The sequence below is a fragment of the Bombus bifarius genome, unplaced genomic scaffold, assembly GCF_011952205.1.
Source record: "Bombus bifarius isolate JDL3187 unplaced genomic scaffold, Bbif_JDL3187 scf7180000008190, whole genome shotgun sequence".
NCBI classification, from domain to species: Eukaryota; Metazoa; Arthropoda; class Insecta; order Hymenoptera; family Apidae; genus Bombus; species Bombus bifarius.
In genome coordinates, this window is record NW_022884499.1 from 1077986 (window position 1) to 1097077 (window position 19092).

Genomic DNA, 19092 nt, shown 5'->3' on the forward strand with positions numbered 1-19092 from the left:
ACCATTTGAGATTTCTGGATCGTTTTGAACTTGCAGGACTGTATGTTGATTTTCAGATCTGTGAACGTCGTCCTTACAAGGATAATCGTTGCAGGTTCGTCGAGATATAGGACGATCCTTTTCTTTACAATGAAGCTCGTGATGCTCAGGTGGTTGACCTTCTCTGTTCAAACACCTTACTTCTCTCTTTTGAATGCCTTTTCCGCACGATCGAGAACACTAAAATGAGTGGAAAATAAATTTACATAGCAATTACCAGACTGTGAATTTTATAACTCGGAATATGTTTTGTATACGTATATTTTCTTAAAACCATGAGGAAGAAAATTTGATTGGAATATAAATACATGGTTGAAAACTGAGTGACAATTTTAGAAGGTTTCATATTTGAATTTGATGTTAGGTTAAAGAATTTTTTTTATTTATACATAAGTGACTTTAAATTACTTCTGTCCAATCTGATATAAACCACGAGGATGTACAAGGTGGACCGCTGCAGGATCTTCTCGTTTCCGGTTTGTTTGCGGGACAGTTCATGTCCAGAACAATGCGGAGCGACCCACGAAGTATCGTTATGCACACCACTTCTCTAACTTGTTCGCCTGAATCACATTCTGTAGAACACTATTGGAAGAGGAATATTTATACAGTCTACAAAATTTCCATTCTTGGATTTGAATTCAGAATTAGTATTTACAATTTGATATTTGTAATAGAGAGATTCAAATAAATTCTATTCTCCAAAAAATAAAAATTGTATATAGTTGAAGCTTTTGTAACAAAATTGGAGTAACCTACTTAACTTAATGTTAATGTATTATTCTCTTTATCTATGTTATTTGAACCTACCGCGGTCCAGGGTCCCGTAAACCATTGTCCACTACAGGTTCTGTTGCTGGAACAGGTTCTTGATGATTCTGGTCTTGTCGATTGGTCGCAAAATCCTTCTCCTGGACTTTTTTCGCAGAAGATCTTCCTCGTCTGCAAGCCGACTCCACATTCGGCTGAGCACTGTATAGATCAGTAAAAAATACTATACTTTTCTCAAAATATGTAGCATTCATACAGAGTAGAAGGATAAAAGATAATAAAACTTTGGAATCTTTAATGACTAAACAAGAGCAACCGTATAAAAAAAATTCCAATTGATTCCCTTATTTCTATCCACTTTGTTGTGAAGACACTTTCTTATATTATATCGGATTCTAATAGGTATAAAAGGATTTTATACCAGAAGGATTGATTATAACAGAATTCTAATTATGTATATTTTATTATTATATATAGTATCATATTACATTATAATATATTAGAATTCTATTACAGAAAATCAGAAGTTTCTGAAATCTTAATCGCCTTTTCTATCTTCTATGAACAACACGAAAGTAGAATAGTTCCTACCCCATCAGACCATTCACTGTACAGCCATTGTGGGCTTTGAAGTCTAGTTGAAATGGCGTTTGTTTGCGGTGATTTAATGGAACAAGGTCCCAAATCACAAGCATCTTGAGTAATAGGCTTCACTTCGAGATCACATGAAGGTCCGTGAGTGACGCAGGTCGCAGTTCTTGTTCTTTTACCTGGACCACAAGTTGTGGAGCACTTTCAAAGAAGAAGAAATTAAATTCGTATTTCAAATCATCTAAACGTCTACTATTTTATTTTTATAATGCCATACATGTACTTTCTTCGCTTGATTGCCTTTGAAACTGATTTGCTTTTTAATCAGGCAATTTCTCAAAAGATTTTATAAAGTAGAAACTTACTGATGACCATGTGCCCACGCTCCATTGTGGTGGCGGTAAAGTTGTCGTCGCTGCTTTCGTGTCGAATTCACACTGTGGCATTTCGCAAATCTCGGTAGTAGGAAGAATATTCGGCTCCGTGCAGGCGCCATCAGCTATTCTCATTACTAGTGATGGCGTTATTTCTTGCACGCATTCTACGTCTCTCAGACGATTACCGCTACCGCACGTAACCGAACAAACACCCCACGGACCGGCTCTCCATCTTAATAACAAATGTAAAACGTAATTTATGGCAATATGTAGCAATTAAAACTAAAGGTAAGGAAATAGGAATTGTACTCACTTGGGAGGACAAGGTATAGTATTGCATTTTACTTGAGTTTCTCGTGGCTTTTCCAACGTATGACATCTCTTGTCAGGCACTGGAGCCTGCGTGTGTTCCCTTGTACATACATACCTCAGCATTTGGACACCTTTTTTTACAAACAGGATAAAAAAAGATATTTGTTATTAATTTACAAGTTATGTATATATATGCTTTATACAATTTATATTTATAATGTATATATATATAAATTGTTATTATTTTATAAGGTATATAATATCTCTATAATACATCTAAGCTAAATTTAATTATATAATATTCCTACCTCCACCACAAGTTCTACTACACTCGGTATAACCGCTTGCTTTCCAAAAGAATTTCCTTTTTTTGTATCGTCTTGGAAGATATGCTTGCGTTCCATCATTAGTAGAACCAACATCTATTCTAAAGAATAATAAATACTCTTTAATAATTAATGAAGTTGAAAAATGGTATTGAAATGTTAATTGTGTAAGAATCCTTACTTCCTATGAGGTATCGCCGATAAAATGGGTTCACCAGCTTTGTTAGAAACTGAAAATAGAATTATTCTATATTATGATTATTACAGAGGGCGACAATGTATCGTCAATCAATTTTTATATATTTTCAAGAAAATGTTATACCTGGTTTGTGTCCAAGATGAATGTTTGGAGATGGTGCACTTCCGGGGATAATGTATCGATATACAATCCCAGGATTCGGTTCTTGGTACAAAACCTAATTTGAAAATATTAATGAATTTATTTTTTCATTCTATATAACGCACTTCTCGCTTTCAAGTATAATATTTTATTATTCTGCTTATTTCTATTACAACAATTTATTTACCATAACATCAATAGGTTCTTCTAATGGTCCAATGGCAGAGAAACTTTCCAAATTCTGAGAACCTTGACGAAAATAAACGAAAGTAGTTCCAGCTGCCTGATATTTACCAGACAAACTGATGCTGTAATTTCCATTGAACAAATAGCTACCATCCTGCAACTTGACCGCTAAAAACAGAAATAACGATGCGTGACGAATTTATACATTAAAAATTAATGATAATACATTAATGAAGTTAGTAATTCTAGGAAATGATATAATTAATTTTCCAATTACATTTACCACATTTGTAGTTCCTAAACAAATTGAACTTGTTTTCGCAAAAATCGGGATGGCACGTCCAGTGCGATGAAGCGTTGAAAGGCATTAGCATTCAGTTGGTCCCGTTGATAATTACTTCGTGGAATTGTCACGTTCGAAATTAAATTGTGTGGTCACTCGGGTAATGAAACGGAAACGGAGAGTCATTCACGGCGTTTGCATGTGAGAAATGCTGGACGCAGTGTATGCGATACGAGACATTAGAAATATAAACGAATCATTTACTACATGACGTACACGTTAGTTATCCACTGCATCTCTTTCAACTCTCTTCAGATTTGATTGAACGAAACATTAACGTGATAATAACAGTGAATGCAAATTACTTCACTTTCATTTCAAATACAAGAGATACATAATCTGAATTAGTGACATATTTTACTTTACAAGAACTGTAATAAAAACTTCGTTTAAGTCATTGTTTTATATTGTAAATGTAAATTTATTGGAATAATATCGAAATCATTTAATAGATAATTTTTACAAATTTTTGTTACTCAATAACCACATCTCGTTCTATCAACCTAGATTTCCTTTTCCATTATTTTGAAGCCTAGTTCATGATATGTATCCGTAATTAGATATTTGCCATGAAATGTCCACACTTGCAGCTTTTATCACCAATAAAACGTTCGAACCTGTTTCGAGTTGCATTCGCAACGTCGAGGATTCGTAATAAATACGTAATTATTCACATTATTATACGTCCCATTCATTTCCCGTTATTTCACACCTACATAGCTGTTTCTTTGAGATCGAAAGAGCAACTGCTTGAATAGAAATAATATAACCTGTGTAATCTTTTTTAAAAATCTATGACACATCGACCGATTCGATCTATTGTGGAAGTCTTGACTAGCATCGTTTAGGTAAGAATTATAGCTTGTAAATGTTCATGATCGACTTTACGACCAAATCAACTTATATAATTCACGTTGAATGTAGTTCAAGGGGCTAACTACGTGGAAACTAGAAACAAACAACGTTGATTTTCAAAAACAAAAATGTTCAAATAATTTATGGATAGGATTATAAAAAAAGAACAAAAATATAGTTTGTACTAAATACAGTTAAATACAGAAGAAGAAGTCCTTTTTAGAAGATTTTTTAACCGTCTTACAAACTTTGCGTAAGATCGCCATTTGTTTTTTCTTATGGAATACTATTTAACTTAGGTTATTTAACTTGGGTTCGCTTAAATTCTTACAACATTCCCATAAAGGATTGTTCTTGACCACGACTGCTTTTCTATGTTGATTCGTTTGAATTTCACATCTCTTGAGCGACGAAGGCTTATGTTGGATCTACTGTTTGCATAAGGTGCTTAATGATATTGCCAATTGTATTAAAATTCTGTGAAGCTTTTATATTAAACGTATGTATGTCACCTTTAAGACATAACACTTTCCCGTCCAGAAACTAAACCGTACGATCTATGGTATAATTTTCGAGTGATTGGATATTTAGCCCCCAAACTACTTTCACGTTTCTGTTACAGTCAATACTCATTCACAATTAACTAATCACATATACTAAAGAATTTATTTAATGGCAAATAAATAAGTACTGTGTTGTTCGAAAAATTCATAACGTTTTTTAAGAAGAAGTTCTAGTACTTGTTAATAGAAAGAGTATCATTTTACAACAAGAAAGAAAAACTTCCTATACATCTGAACAAGTAAAACATCTAAAAAGTCATTAATATTCATATAGAGAATTTATTCATTTATGAGAATTTATCCATTTTCAAGGATTTACTCCATCCTATTCACATTCTAATCTTTACAAAACATATTTTTCATAACATGAAACTGGATACTCCATAAGCCTGCAGTAACTACTTCAAGGAATTCAATCAAGGAGAGACAAATTTCTCGGAAAAGCAGTTATGAATTATAAACCTACCTGGCAAATAGCAAAAGCTACAACGCATATTTTAATGATATGTTAATTTTAAATTTCACGACAAATTTTCCAAATAATTCAATAAATAGAAAATGACAAAAATTCAACGATATTCAAATCTATTGTATTCAAGCCTTTATAAGCCACGATAGTATAATCACAGATAAGGATCAGAGCGAATAAAACATATTACAGAAAAAATTTATAAAAAGAATTCCAATACAATAGCATCGAACAGGTTACACCGGTGCAAGAAACCCGACAGTTCATGCGATTATTCAATACCATGTGTCAGAACGAATCAAGGGACAAAGCTACGAGCACGTATTGTGTGTCACGTGAATGGCTACTGCGTTTCATTTACGTTCCACTTAACGCGCATGTCCAGAGATTAGATTATACAAGGGTTGATGCCAAGAGCACGACAACGCCTCTGGAATAGGATGAATTCTTCGTGATAGAAGATCTCGTATTGACAATAAAGAGGGATCGCGGACAGGCGCAGCTGATTGCTCGCAATCGCGAACAATCGCCACGACTATTTGCTTACTGGCACACTTCATTAGAATCATTTTGTTGTACACGAACGAGATTCCACGCTATCAGACTGATCCAATATTCCGTGTAACTATCGTTCGTGTTCTCTCCTCTTTTATTATTTCTTCTTGTTATATGCTTTCGTCTTTGCTCCACTTTATTGTCCTTTATAACCTCGTTATATTACACCGTGTGGCACTTTCACGCCATTGTTGTCGAACTTCCGTACGTTTTATAAATTACGATTTATCTTCTTGTTAAAATTGTGATAAATGAAGATTTTCTCTTGTTACAGAGACATCCGAGTATTTTTGTAACATGATGCGCCGCACGATAAATATATGATGTCTTACCCAAATAATTCTCCGTATGACGTAACTGTGTCACGTTCAGAACTACAGCACCTCGGGGAACCGTGGCCACCAAGTTGTAACCCCGTTCCAAGGTCGGCTCCGTGAAAATCCCGTCGATTAAGTGTCCGCCGCAGAAACTCCAGAAACACTACAGATACAGATGCAGATTAATCAGTATCGCATATTGCAATTCTTTGAAATATTTTTAGTAAATCAATTGTAACACGACTAAATCTTTAGTTATTATATTTTATATTCTGAATATTTATTACATAATACATGTATATAATAAATCTTGGAGTGCATTTGAATAACTCTTTGGAATTGGAATAATAGTATTTGAATACGTTAAAGCGATGAATGGGAAGCGTCACAGTCTAGTTATATAGTGATATAAACAACGTAATGTTATTTTGTTTTACTTTCATTAGCTTTCGAGTACAGCACCTTGTAACAAAATTGATCAGAAAGCGACAAAGCACAACATTGTCGGAGGGAAGCAGGAATGACACGGAAGTAATAACACGTTTGTACGCTCTCGACGAGGAAGCAATCAGATTGTGCTAACAAAAATAATGGAAAACGTTACGCTCGTTTTGTCAGGCACATTGCTTGCATTGCAATACATTGGTACTCGTGATAAATATCTTTTGGCTTTTATTGTCGGGCTGGGCTCGTACCATGACTCTGAACTCGATATTTTTTTGGTTTTTTTTTCACGAAGCAACATGCAGGTTCATTGTCTATAAATACTACGAGCTCGACTCTTTTCGTATTCAGCGCAAAATATTCGACAGACTTTTCAGAAGCAACGATAAAGATCCAATAAAAAGACAACGGTTAGGAGATAATAAAGAACATTTTATAAGAAGTTTTCTTTAACTCTTTCTGTGAGTCAGAGAATAAATACGATTTGCCAGACAAATACATTAAGCCTCCCTTATTCAACGACTATATATATATTTTCTAAAAAGAGCAGGTCTGTAAAAGCTACTTGCTGCGTTCTTTGTTCTTGCTTTCTAAAATAGAATGTACACAAGATAACGACAATCTTGAAAACTTCATTAAGGAGAACAATTAAATTAATTCTAATAAGATCTCGTTAGTCCTTTTAGGTAATATCGTTGAGCCATAGATGGTTGTATTTCCGATTACATAATTTCGATTTAAATTTTATATACGGGTTGGATAGCATGGAAATTTTTAGCGAAGAATATAAAATGTTTAATTATTCTACTTTGACAAGTTCTTAATTAACTAAATGATAAATATATTTCCTTTCGGTAAAATTAAACCGATTTGAAGTGTGTTATGACTTCTTTACGAAAATATCAGGAAAGATGTGCTTCTATTATTAATAATGGATAAAATGAAATTTTTCCACAGTTTAAAAGAAATCCGACCCTAAAAGGGTTAAAATCAAATACATAAAAGTATTAATTGATATAATTAACCTTAAGCTCTTATGGATCATTTAGATCTAAGAATATCAGTTGAAAATGAAAACTGAAAATGCCAGTGAAAGTTAAGGAAATCATTAATATCATTAAACACAGAGTATTCGGTAGAGTCCCATTAGTTAAACGAAATTCGTTCTGCTGCTATGGATAACCATTTGTCCGCCCATGCAATCGGAGATGTCTCTATATCACGAATTTATTTGATTGCCAGTCGCTGCTGGTCACTCAACGAACTATTCTTAGGGAACAATTAGTAAAAACAGAAACAGTGTTTGCACACGTGAGTACTTAGCGTGTCGTCTGTACAAACAAGAGTTTCGTGATCGAATCGAAGATTTCAAATGTGAGTCCGCGACGCGAATTAGTAAGTCACAACACGCGTGCCAGGACACGTGTTTGGACGTGTAAAACCGTCGTGAAATTATGGCTGTCACGGCATAAATTTAGCTACGTCGCGTTCCTCCGCGTGTGTCCGAAAGCCAGCTGCACTTTGTCGTTTGGCCTCTGAATCGCGACGTGTCGAGTGCACCGGAAATCGTGGATCGCTTCGTGGGCGATCCGAACGTAACGATCGAAAAGGCAAAAGTGGTTATTCGAAGCTCCTTTGAGTTATGGTGTTTCGAATGTATAATGCTTTTATTAAAGAAACGACTGACTGCGTCTTGTTCATATAGGTTTAGTGGAAGACGTGAATGAGAAAAATAAATTTCTCAAGGAACTCAAATTAATGCAAGAAATTATTAATTACTCAATGATTCAGTAATAAAAGAATTTTTTACCCATTTTTTATTTTTTACCTGGAAATCAAAATGATGAGTGAGAAAAATGTATAATAGAAGGAAAAGAACTTTTATCGATATATTTTAAAGATCATTTACACCACCGAGGATGCATGATCGTAAACTTGTGAATTTTTATGAAACATTGCAATTTATCATTTTCTCAACTCTGATAGCCTTAGTATTAATAATATTTAAATTTTGAAAGTTTAAAAAAATATTGTTTATGGATTATAACTCACTATGCACAGAAGAGCTGAAACAACCCTATTTTGGATTGTAGAATTCTTTTTTTTAAAGATGTTTTATTAGATAATTACACATATAACACCTCTATTTTATTAAGTAGCTCATTTCTATTATGAATTTCCACAGATATTACAAGACTGGTGATTATTGATATATATAATTTTTCTAGAAAACTGATAATATGTACTTGAGGGGAATGGTAATTGAATATTATTACATACTTGGCTAAGAAAATCTTGTTTCATATATTATGTTGGTTGTGGAGGTTGCTTCACGTCAGCTGACGTATAATGTTAATCGTTTAACGTTATGTGACTCATTATCAGAGGTCTCAAGTTGCGATATAAGATCATATAGCGACCTATAGCAATTATTGTATTTTGATGTGTTTAACAATTGTGCATACTTGGATGTGTCACCTCGTTCGTTTACTATATACATGCGATGTTGGCTGGAATGCGAGACGCAAATTAAAGGTTATGGAATTTTAACAAAACAGTTTCACAATAATACATTTAGAGTAGATACTCGTGTAAATTTACAATGTAAAAATGCATTCTGTAGCATGCGTATAGAGATCCAACAAGGTTGGCATGTAGAATAAGCATAGCGGGTCATAAATTAAAGTATCGAATAACTACACCGATTGCTATCTTAGGACTGCTAACCGCTTTGATTATACTTATAACTAAATTATTTATAGATTTCATTCTGATTTAAAGTTTTGTACAATAAAGGCAATATCAGCGGTATTTTATTTATATGTTGAGTACGGGCAAATATATTGAGTTACCCGGAAAGTTCATTCCGACTTTTAAGAAATTTGGTCGACATGAAAGATCGTACTGAAAAGTTTTTCGCCGAAAAACCTGAGAGGTTCTGGAAGGATAAATTATCGAAAATGGAAAGTATGAAAGATAGAGAAAGGTTACGGATGTATATCGAATCGAAATGTACTTCGGCGATCCAATATTAATTCTTATTCCGATAAACGTGAAAAATCGAAAAGAGGGATTGTAACATAGACATAAATTCTTATTTCAATATACTGTATAAAATATATTTGATTCTGTATTAAAAAAGATTTGCAGGATTGGAGTCTTAAGTAAAGTTTAGATCTTCAATAAAGTATTTTGCTACTCTACACGATTAATGCCAAACAGGATCAAGACAGAGATCCTTTCACATTGATTTTGCTAATGATTAATATCTTTTCGTAAGTATCATATTCATTTGATTAATCTATAATTTCTTACGATTAATCTTTTCTTTGATCTTAAAAAATTTGTTAGAACTTTATCATTTGTCATAACTGGTAATGTAAAACGCATAAATCAAAATTAATATTTCTAACAATAACCACACAGAAAAACTAAAAAGCCTTAGTAAGTAAAAGGATTGTGCGTAGATTTATAACTCTCGGGTTGCACCGTGGCGGATACGATTAATATTCGTGTCTCGTAAACGTCTCTGTTATTTGCGACTTTGATCAAGCGTAGAAAGAAAAATTGCAATGATTTCTTAGAAGGAGTCTCTCTATTCCTGTGCACGTTGTATACTACAGTAAGGACGTAATTTCTGTTTGTCAGTAGGTGGGGTATCAATAAGTTGAAAATAACGTTGCGAAAGGAAATTCGAAGGATATTGTGACTGCACATATTTGTGATTGTATACGCACGAATGTTTTCTATCTCGTGGTTGATGAAGTTACAGAAGATTAAGATGATAAGGGATTGTATGTTAAATTGCTTTTAGTCTCCGTACGTGGGATTAATGTTGCATGGGCGTAGAATCGGTATATGGGACGCGAAAGACGAGTATAAATTACAGCGAAGACCACATGGCCACGTATGAGCAAGTGCTTCGATGGTGATTCAGGTCGGATCTGGAACTCCGTATCTATTACCACTATTTGATTGGACGATTAATAGTGCTCTGATGGCTTTCTTGAAAATTTGGTTCTATTTCGGTACGCAGTTTCGCAATTTGGGAATGCGTCGATCTCGCCGGCAAGCTAGGAATGATACTGGACGTTTATCGATGCCTTAATGGAATTTTATGAAGGGATAGATATATCTAGTTTATGAGATCTAGTTATGAATTTAATTTGTTGTTGATTATTTATTTTCCTGCCGAATTTAATCATATTACTGTAACTTTATATCGGTGGCTTTTATGAGCCATTTCTTGTAAATTGAAATTTAAGCGGTGTAGATATCATAGTGATCTATTTTGTCAATTGAAGAATAGAGTAAATTGATTATATGTACATTAGAACTACCTCTTTTTAAATTTATCAAGGAATTTGTGATTATCTGTTTATAATATCTTCTTATAACAAATAAACTTACAAGTAGCAAGTCATTTGTGATTCGGTTTTAAAGTCAAGTCATTCGATAACTGGATAATGAAATCGGAAAATTCACTAACACTCTGATATCGATCAATTTGAGATTTTTAAGAAAGTAATTTATAAATCAAACTAAAAATTTCATTACTGTAATACTGTATCATATGACGGATATAATATATCATATTATCAAAATACTGTACATGATTTACATTTAACAATACTCAGTTTATAGGATCGAAGCTGACATGAATCTTTGTACTTATGCAATGAAATTGAGAAATTAATAAAAATTGAAATTGGTAGGTTTTGCTTCTGAGAGGGTCGCACATCAAACAAATATCAAACTTCACATGAAACAACTGCCTATAAAATTAAACGATTGAAAAAGCTCTTCTGACTGTCAGTTCGTTTTCTAGCGACGTCTAATGTCTACGTCCTTGATATCCGCTAGAGCTGAACGCGACGCTATTCCGTTGTAGCGCGACACTTATTTTTTTCAGTAAAAGCTAATCAGTAACGTGCATATAAAGCCGCGCCCTAACTGACACTCCTCGACTCTTTGATTGGATTAACCCAGGATGAATGTCAAGTTACTTCGCCGCTTATATGCTACACCTTGGCCACTGCTTGATGTTAATTGTATGAATATCGCATGAGCGAATTTATGCATCGGCCAGGGTGTAGAAGGGAACAATGCGAGTGGCGCGGACCTTTCTCGATTACCGTTCGATAATGTCAAACCACGTGAAACAGGTCCCTCGATTACCTCGATATTAACAACAAGGGTCAGGCGTAATGCGCACGAACACCGGATCTTAATGTTATCTCTGGTCGATCGTTATCTCGGATTTGTATTTATGACAACGGCCTTGATTTACAAACATCTCCGTGGGATTATGGTTATGAAGAAATTTATGGAATCCCTTAATTACGTAACGAACTACGCGCTAGACTAGAAAACGCAATAAGTCATTCGAAAGACTCGATCGGTACAGTATCGTGTTCAGATACTTTCTTTCGAAGAGACTGCTCTTTAAACTTTTTGTAAAGTGACTCCTTTTATTTCACATTTTTTGATTTTATAAAAGTTTCTAAAAGTAACATATGGAATTGAATTTCCATCTTCATTCTTCTTTTTTTTTCTTATCACTATACCTTTTACACTAAATCGCAGTAGGAAAGAAGACAACACCCTTATCATTCAGATTGAGGAAGATTAGAAAAACCACGAAAAAAGTTTTGGAAGAATACAATGGCGACTAAAATTTAAAAAAATCGTGATACACACAGCTGAATTTTTCTTATCATCCAAAGAAAGCATTAATTTGCATATAAAAATAAGAAACTTCAAATCACAGTGCACAGAATTAAACTTCCTTTCTTTCTTTCCCCCTCTCTATCAGGCAAAGTATTTTTCATACAGAATTCCACGATACTTCATCGCTAGAGAATCGCACATCCATACTATTCGTTAATTTCCAAACTTTACGGATCAGCCATTCGTTACACGACCAAAAATGTTACATCAAGATTTATGGCGTAGCGGTAGTGACTTGAAATAAACGACGAAGCCACAATACGCCACATAGTTCTATATGCGTGTACATACGTAACGCACACGTGTCACAAGGTTTCGCGATACTTTTAGAAAAATACACGCATATGCATTTGTACAGTCACATGCAGCGGGTAGCATAAATCCGTGGAGGTGTTAAAGCACATTAAATTACGTCGTGCCCGTTAACTTGTAATAAGCGAGCCGTAATTCTCTCGAGCAACATTTACAAGCGGCGCATACGAGGCCACACCAGGTGTTTACACTACGATAAAGCAGTTTGCGTTCACGTGTACCTTGTACCCGTTCGTTTCAGGAACCACGTGTGCAGATTTGATTCACGTGAAAATCAAGGCTTCTGTATGGTTCACAATGCTACGAGTATTTTTATCATCGTTCTATACACGGTGGTGAGACGCATCTTTCAATTACGAGTTAATTAAACGCAAGCTATGCTAACCACGTTAAAATCGTTAGATTTAGTAGGTTACTCGTATTAGTAGACTGGTCACGTAAAAATAGAGCATCATTCTATGATGAGATATGTCTGTCTATTTCTTAAATCTTTTTCGCTACGAAGTGTATTTCTAAGAAACACATTTGAAGAAGATACGTTCGAATAAAAAATTAAATTTATGGATTTCTTGGTTCGAACACTGTTCCAACGCCTTGACTTCGTTGCTAAAATTTGACCTGTTTTAAGATTGTAGATTCGCAATTCGAATATTGCTTATGAAGGTGATATGAACTTGAGATTTTGCTTCATTTGAATATTGGTTTAATATAGGGTTACTTTCCAAGGAAGATTGTAGAGAAATCATACTTTCTACTTCTTGCAAATATTTCATATAAAGTGTCATGATGTGTCATACATCGTAATGGATATTATAAATACAAAAAAGAGGGTCGAAAGTTGTGCGGTCATTAAGATAAGCAGCTAATTAATAATCGGTTTCAAAAGGGCCTGATGAATCATCGTGGTTCTACGAGGAACCCTGCAGGTTCGGCATTATGCTTCGGATCCACGACGATGAGGATTAAACCGTTCTAGTGTCTACCAAAATAACGCAACAAGAATAAACGTCGAACTCGATTCTCATGCTATGCGTTATCGGTGCCGATCATCGTGACGCCATTTATCGTGTCCACAGTGAAATACGAAAGTCTGACTCGCTCACACTTAGTGTCACCTGTCTACTTCCGATAGATAAATTTGCATCGTTTATCTCTCCCTGGTTTTTCAATAAGGATCGATTTAAGAACGTTTATCAAGATAAAATGTTACAGTTAACTAAAAGTTTCTTAAATATTTGAATGTATGAATCTTTGTGCAACTTACCATAATTAATAACGAATTCTTGAATAATGGTAAAAAATTGGGAAAATGATAACCTATGAAATTTTAGTAGTGTTATGTCGTGGATGGTGAATGTAGTTAATTAAAGGAGCCGAGAAATTAAATGATCAATTCTAAATATAAAATTCAGTTTTGAAGTGTAGGAAGTATTATTTTATAATTTAATATGATACCTAATAATTTAATATATGTATATATCTAATTTTATGTAATAGATAGGTAAAATAGTATAATAGCGAAAAAAGAGTTTTATTATATACCATATATCATTGAATAAATAATATGAGAATATATAATTATATTATTTAGATCCTTAGTTTAGCAACAGGTTGAAGGAAGAATTTCTCCTGAGAATAGAGACTGGTACTAGTTACACATTATCGTAATGAAGACCTTGTTATCATGTAACATATTACACAACATTTATTATATATAATTATTATAGCAACAAACATTTCTAGTTCATTTCGTAATAAATTATCCCATTATATTCTCAACAATATCTCATAAGTAATTTTTGACTACATCCTACAACTTCATTGTAGTAGGCGCAATTTTAATATAAGAAGTTTTCAAGACAAACCGGTTACTAAAGTGGTCCAGTAATGCAGTTCAGAAAGCTGTTTCCTTATTTAACCAATACACACGTATTTTATACTGATAAGATTGACATAAACGTGCTGACGTTCAATTATTTCCTGGTACTAATAACGCAAATATCTGCATATTAAATTTGTTATTTCAAATTTTTTTATTATATATCTACGTTTATCTTAAATAAATTAGGTAACGAATAACATACCAATTACGCAACCATACTCGTTTCGTGCTCATTTTATATCCAATAGATTGTACTAATCTACAACTCCTTTGTTTCCAATTTTCCTAGCATATCTACGTTTATCGAAAACAAATTAAGTAATCAATACTACGCCACATACATCACCGATTACGAAAACAATGCATACTTAATGTTTTATTTTTAATTTTCTGTATTACTTTTATCTCAAATAAATTACTCTAAAAAGTGAAATTGTAGTACAATTGATGAGATGAATAAAATTAATCTATTTATAAAATAACCAAGAAAATGAAGCAAAGTATTTTGAAATGTCGTTATTCTCTTAAATCTTTGAATTGACATAACCTTACATCGAACATTTGTAGAAACATTTCATCATTTGAGGAATTCCATCCTTCTTTTCGCGCCTCTCAACCAGTTCCTCGCGCCGGATATAATTGACTTTTCTCGATAAGACCGGATTCCGCGGCGAATTCGAAATGCTTTTTCACGGTGGTCCGACAAGGCGAAGCGCGCCGAGAGGTGCGTCTAAACGTCTCGCTCTTCTCGCCCGCTCGTCGATCCTTCCACTTGGCGCGAGCAATGAAACTCGAGGCGTTTGCAACCTGCTTGCTGGCGCCGGTTACGCGTGCACGCTTCGTAATGCGCCAGATGAGAAAGGGATGAGACGCGAAAGCAGAACCGATAGCCGGCGAATAAGCGCGGTCACGTGCATCGTCATCGCGAAGTCGGACATCGTCGTAGAAACCATTCCCTCGACGATAGAAATTGTTACTGGAAACTACAAATGAAATACACTATTGCCCGTAAGTGTTTGTCCATAAAATAATACGTATCATGATGCATAAATATTTTATTTATTTAAGATATTAGAACTGCTCTCAAGTTATGTAGAATAGCATATATTTTTTTAAATAAAAATGTTTTTTTGGGAAAGGTTATTGCTTATATTTGCTGGCTAGTTATACTAAACACAATTATTATTAAACACAAAATATTTAAAGTAATTATCTTTGATACCTGCCTTTGTAAATTCTAGTGTTAGAATGTATTTAGTTGAATTTATTCGCGCGCAAGATGTGTGTATCGGATTCCTGAAATAACGAGTCGATTTTTTATTTAATCATAATCTCTTGTGCAAGCTTGAGTTGCATACTTAACGAGTGAAAAGACATGGCTGCATAATCGAGGAAGGTCTTGTATAGGTAATCGGATACTAAAATATTATTGAACTGTTTCTAGCTATGAGCATAATCTGCAGAAATTAGTATGTATCTCTGGTATTAATTAAATCTAGATATTGGACTTGAACGTGTAATATTTTAGATATTCAATGTAATACTCTGATGGTTACAGTAATAGCAATAGTAGTCTAGAGGCTCCTAATGAATTAACGTTTGACAGCTTGCATGTTGTTGTTTCTCAAATTTTTAAACCCTTTTCGATTTAATATTTTGCGTATATTTTATTTATTAATTAGTAATTTAATTAAATAGGACGGTACTGTTTCAAGAAAAATGAAAATTGTAAGAATTGTATTATTAAAAATTATCAAGATGTAATTAATAAATCTATATAGAAAGACGGAATATTGAAAAATTCTCACGAAGAATATGAAGAATTATGTGAAAACAGTCAATGGAGACTCGAGTAGCTTATGACACGTGGTCGACGAGCAATAGAAGTCCAATGATTGTAACCTGCGCGATCGTGACCCTGCACTAAGCGCGTGTCATAACGTTGGGACAGAGACGAGACAGGAAAGTGATAGCCCATGAATAAATATCTTCTTACTGTCAGTCGAGAAAACGTGCGCGTAAGAGCAAAATGATCATCGTGTGTCGAATGGAGGAAAATTTAATTTAGAAATTAGGTACATCAAGACTGAAGCTAATTATTTACTTATTACTAAATATAAAAGTATAAATTTATTCATAATACAAGAAATTATCATGAAATTATACAATGCAATAATGACGCAAATTATCATAAGATTATAGAGTTATTAAACCTCTTCCCAGTTTAAAAGAGTTTTATGATCGTGTAGCAATGTTTACGTAAATTAATTATCCTGAAATATATCTGAAGGATTAGAATTCACAACGTTCACGTTGATTATAAAAATGCTATAAAAAAATTTCTTGTATATATCGCAATCGTTTTACATCTGACGACAAGGAAGGAAAAGATAGTTTTGCAAGTAAAATGTTTGCGGGAAGCTATGGTATATTTGTAATTTATTACAAAACCTTGGCCTCAGAGTGCGTCTTCTGCCTGTCCTCTGTCACGAAAACGAGGAAATATTCAGAGACAACAAATTTCCTGAATGTATCATATTCAACTCATCCATGACAGATGATATTTTATGTTTTTAATTCGTTCTATTAAACTATCACTTCGTGTGCAATTTATTTATCTTAGATATATTGATTAGATGAAGTCTTTCAACTCATCAACGTTAAATATAGTTACAATGATCATGAAGTTTCCTTATACGTTATATTACTATTATTAAGTTTGTCCATATAAAATGTCGTTTCTTCTGAGTTTGAAGTTTTATTGTCGATTCTCAACCATATTAAAAAGAAAGAAATTGGCTATAAGACGGTTTATATCGTAATAAGGATATCAGAATCTCTTGTGATCCTAAATAATCAAGATATTTGCTTAATTTATAATCTAATATTATACGAATCTAATTATCCTTATATGAATTTGGAAAATTGCTTCAAACATAAATTTAGCATTCGAAGAAGGTTAAATATATTCTGCCTTTCACCTAAACAATTTTTCAATGCATAAATTATTAAAAAAAAATAAACAATAAATAAAGAAACTGTGACAGTTTCATTCTAAGAAGATTTTAATTCCAGAATTGACAAATTTGGATTAAATGAAAAAACCTACCTATTTACAAGGAAATAAATAAGATTTCCAAATCCTTTTTCCGCTTAAATTGTCAAAAAAATTCCATGCAAATTAATCCTCCAATATCAATAGACCACTTTTTCAAAAGGCTACTTTCAGCTATCCATAAAGGGGTTCCTGTACAAAGAAAAATCAAACGTAACATCCTCCAACACCTAAAACGTCAACTCCAACGCATTCTACGAAAAGACACTTTACAATAACTCTAAAACACCCTGAAGAAGACGCGTCTCTTGAATATCACAGGCCACCTTCAGCAGCAACGTGGGCGCAACGTGATGGATTCCGATTCTCATGATTGATGAACGATCTTTAACCTCAGGAATGTCACACGAACGAGATTTAACCGATAAATTTGGATCAAGGATAATATTGTTTTCTCATAAGAGCAGTTCGAATCTGTTACAATGTGTTATTGGGTCGGTCTAGGAATATGTGTTACGCTGAAGATTTAACGGATGGAATGCGTTTCACACAACGTGGTACTTCTTAGACAGACCTTGGGCAATACAGACAGGTTTTGGCTCATCAAAGGAAGGAGAAAAATCAACGCCCGTCACAATTAAACAGCGTAATTTACGACACACGGACGCCAATAAATAAAAGAACATCTTGTTTTCTCAACGGAGGGTAGCTTGTCATCATTTTCTTTATGATCAATCGTTAGGCAAACATCGCCGGTGTCTTTATCCTAGATCAGTCCTATTTCGACTCAGTAATCAACGTGATTCGCATCATATAACAATATTTCTCAAGAAACGTTGATTAATCGTAAGTACAAAAATACCAGATTTGCGATGGATTTATTATACATGTTGATGAAGATGACGTTTGGTCTGACATAGTTTCTCAGAAGCTTTGAACAGCCGAGAACTGCTTTCAAATAGATAATAAATGAACGATACAGTATCAAAGTAGTCATGCGTTAAATTAGAACGATTATCTTGATGATTGGTAACATTTTAATAAGATATGATAAGACAGTAGAACGATGTTGAAAGTGAGAAAGGATATACTTCTTTATACCATTGATTTCTAACCTGTTTCCATATTTATTAAAAACTATGTTAAGGCAGTAGCTTAAAGTTTGATTGACATAGCGCAAGATTTATGCATCTTTTATGATAATCAACGAGAGAGTGGTAAAATTGTAAAGCAATAAATAACTTCGTTAATCGGTTCTCATTTTTCCTTCACGACATGGCGCCTTTATTCTCATAAAGCTGACGCCCTACCTCTTTTATCTCCATGAGGATATTCATACCATATAAATATTCTCTTAGTTTTATTCGAACTCAACAACTCTTACGTGCGATGAACGCGATGCCGGACCATTTCTGACTCATACTACTTTGTTATTTAGGATTTATCTGTGTTTTACGTAAAACCGAGGCTCGTCCCGCCAATATATGTTCCACGATCGTCACTTTATTCGTCATAGTTCCTAATGGACACGAAAAAACCGGTTTAAACGGGTCCCTGGCGAAGCAACGATATATTCTTTGTAATTTTGAAATACAACCGTTCATTAAAGGCGTACGCGACGACTA

At 33.9% G+C, this 19092-nt stretch overlaps 1 protein-coding gene across 4 annotated transcripts in view; it reads right to left on the bottom strand.

Moving 5' to 3' along the window:
- Nucleotides 1–19092, bottom strand: part of LOC117209677 (thrombospondin type-1 domain-containing protein 4-like) — a 29630-nt gene that overhangs the window by 529 nt on the left and 10009 nt on the right. For 3 of the 4 annotated variants that reach the window (XM_033451932.1, XM_033451928.1, XM_033451929.1), the window contains 11 exons: nt 6060–6207; nt 2944–3110; nt 2739–2832; nt 2598–2661; nt 2399–2517; nt 2092–2221; nt 1767–2010; nt 1402–1602; nt 850–1011; nt 448–624; nt 3–219 (listed from right to left, as the gene is read on the bottom strand). In XM_033451932.1, coding sequence (XP_033307823.1) covers nt 3–219; nt 448–624; nt 850–1011; nt 1402–1602; nt 1767–2010; nt 2092–2221; nt 2399–2517; nt 2598–2661; nt 2739–2832; nt 2944–3110; nt 6060–6207 — 1723 coding nt within the window. The remainder of the gene's footprint in view (nt 1–2; nt 220–447; nt 625–849; nt 1012–1401; nt 1603–1766; nt 2011–2091; nt 2222–2398; nt 2518–2597; nt 2662–2738; nt 2833–2943; nt 3111–6059; nt 6208–19092) is intronic. The other variant, XM_033451930.1, reaches the window with a different exon arrangement.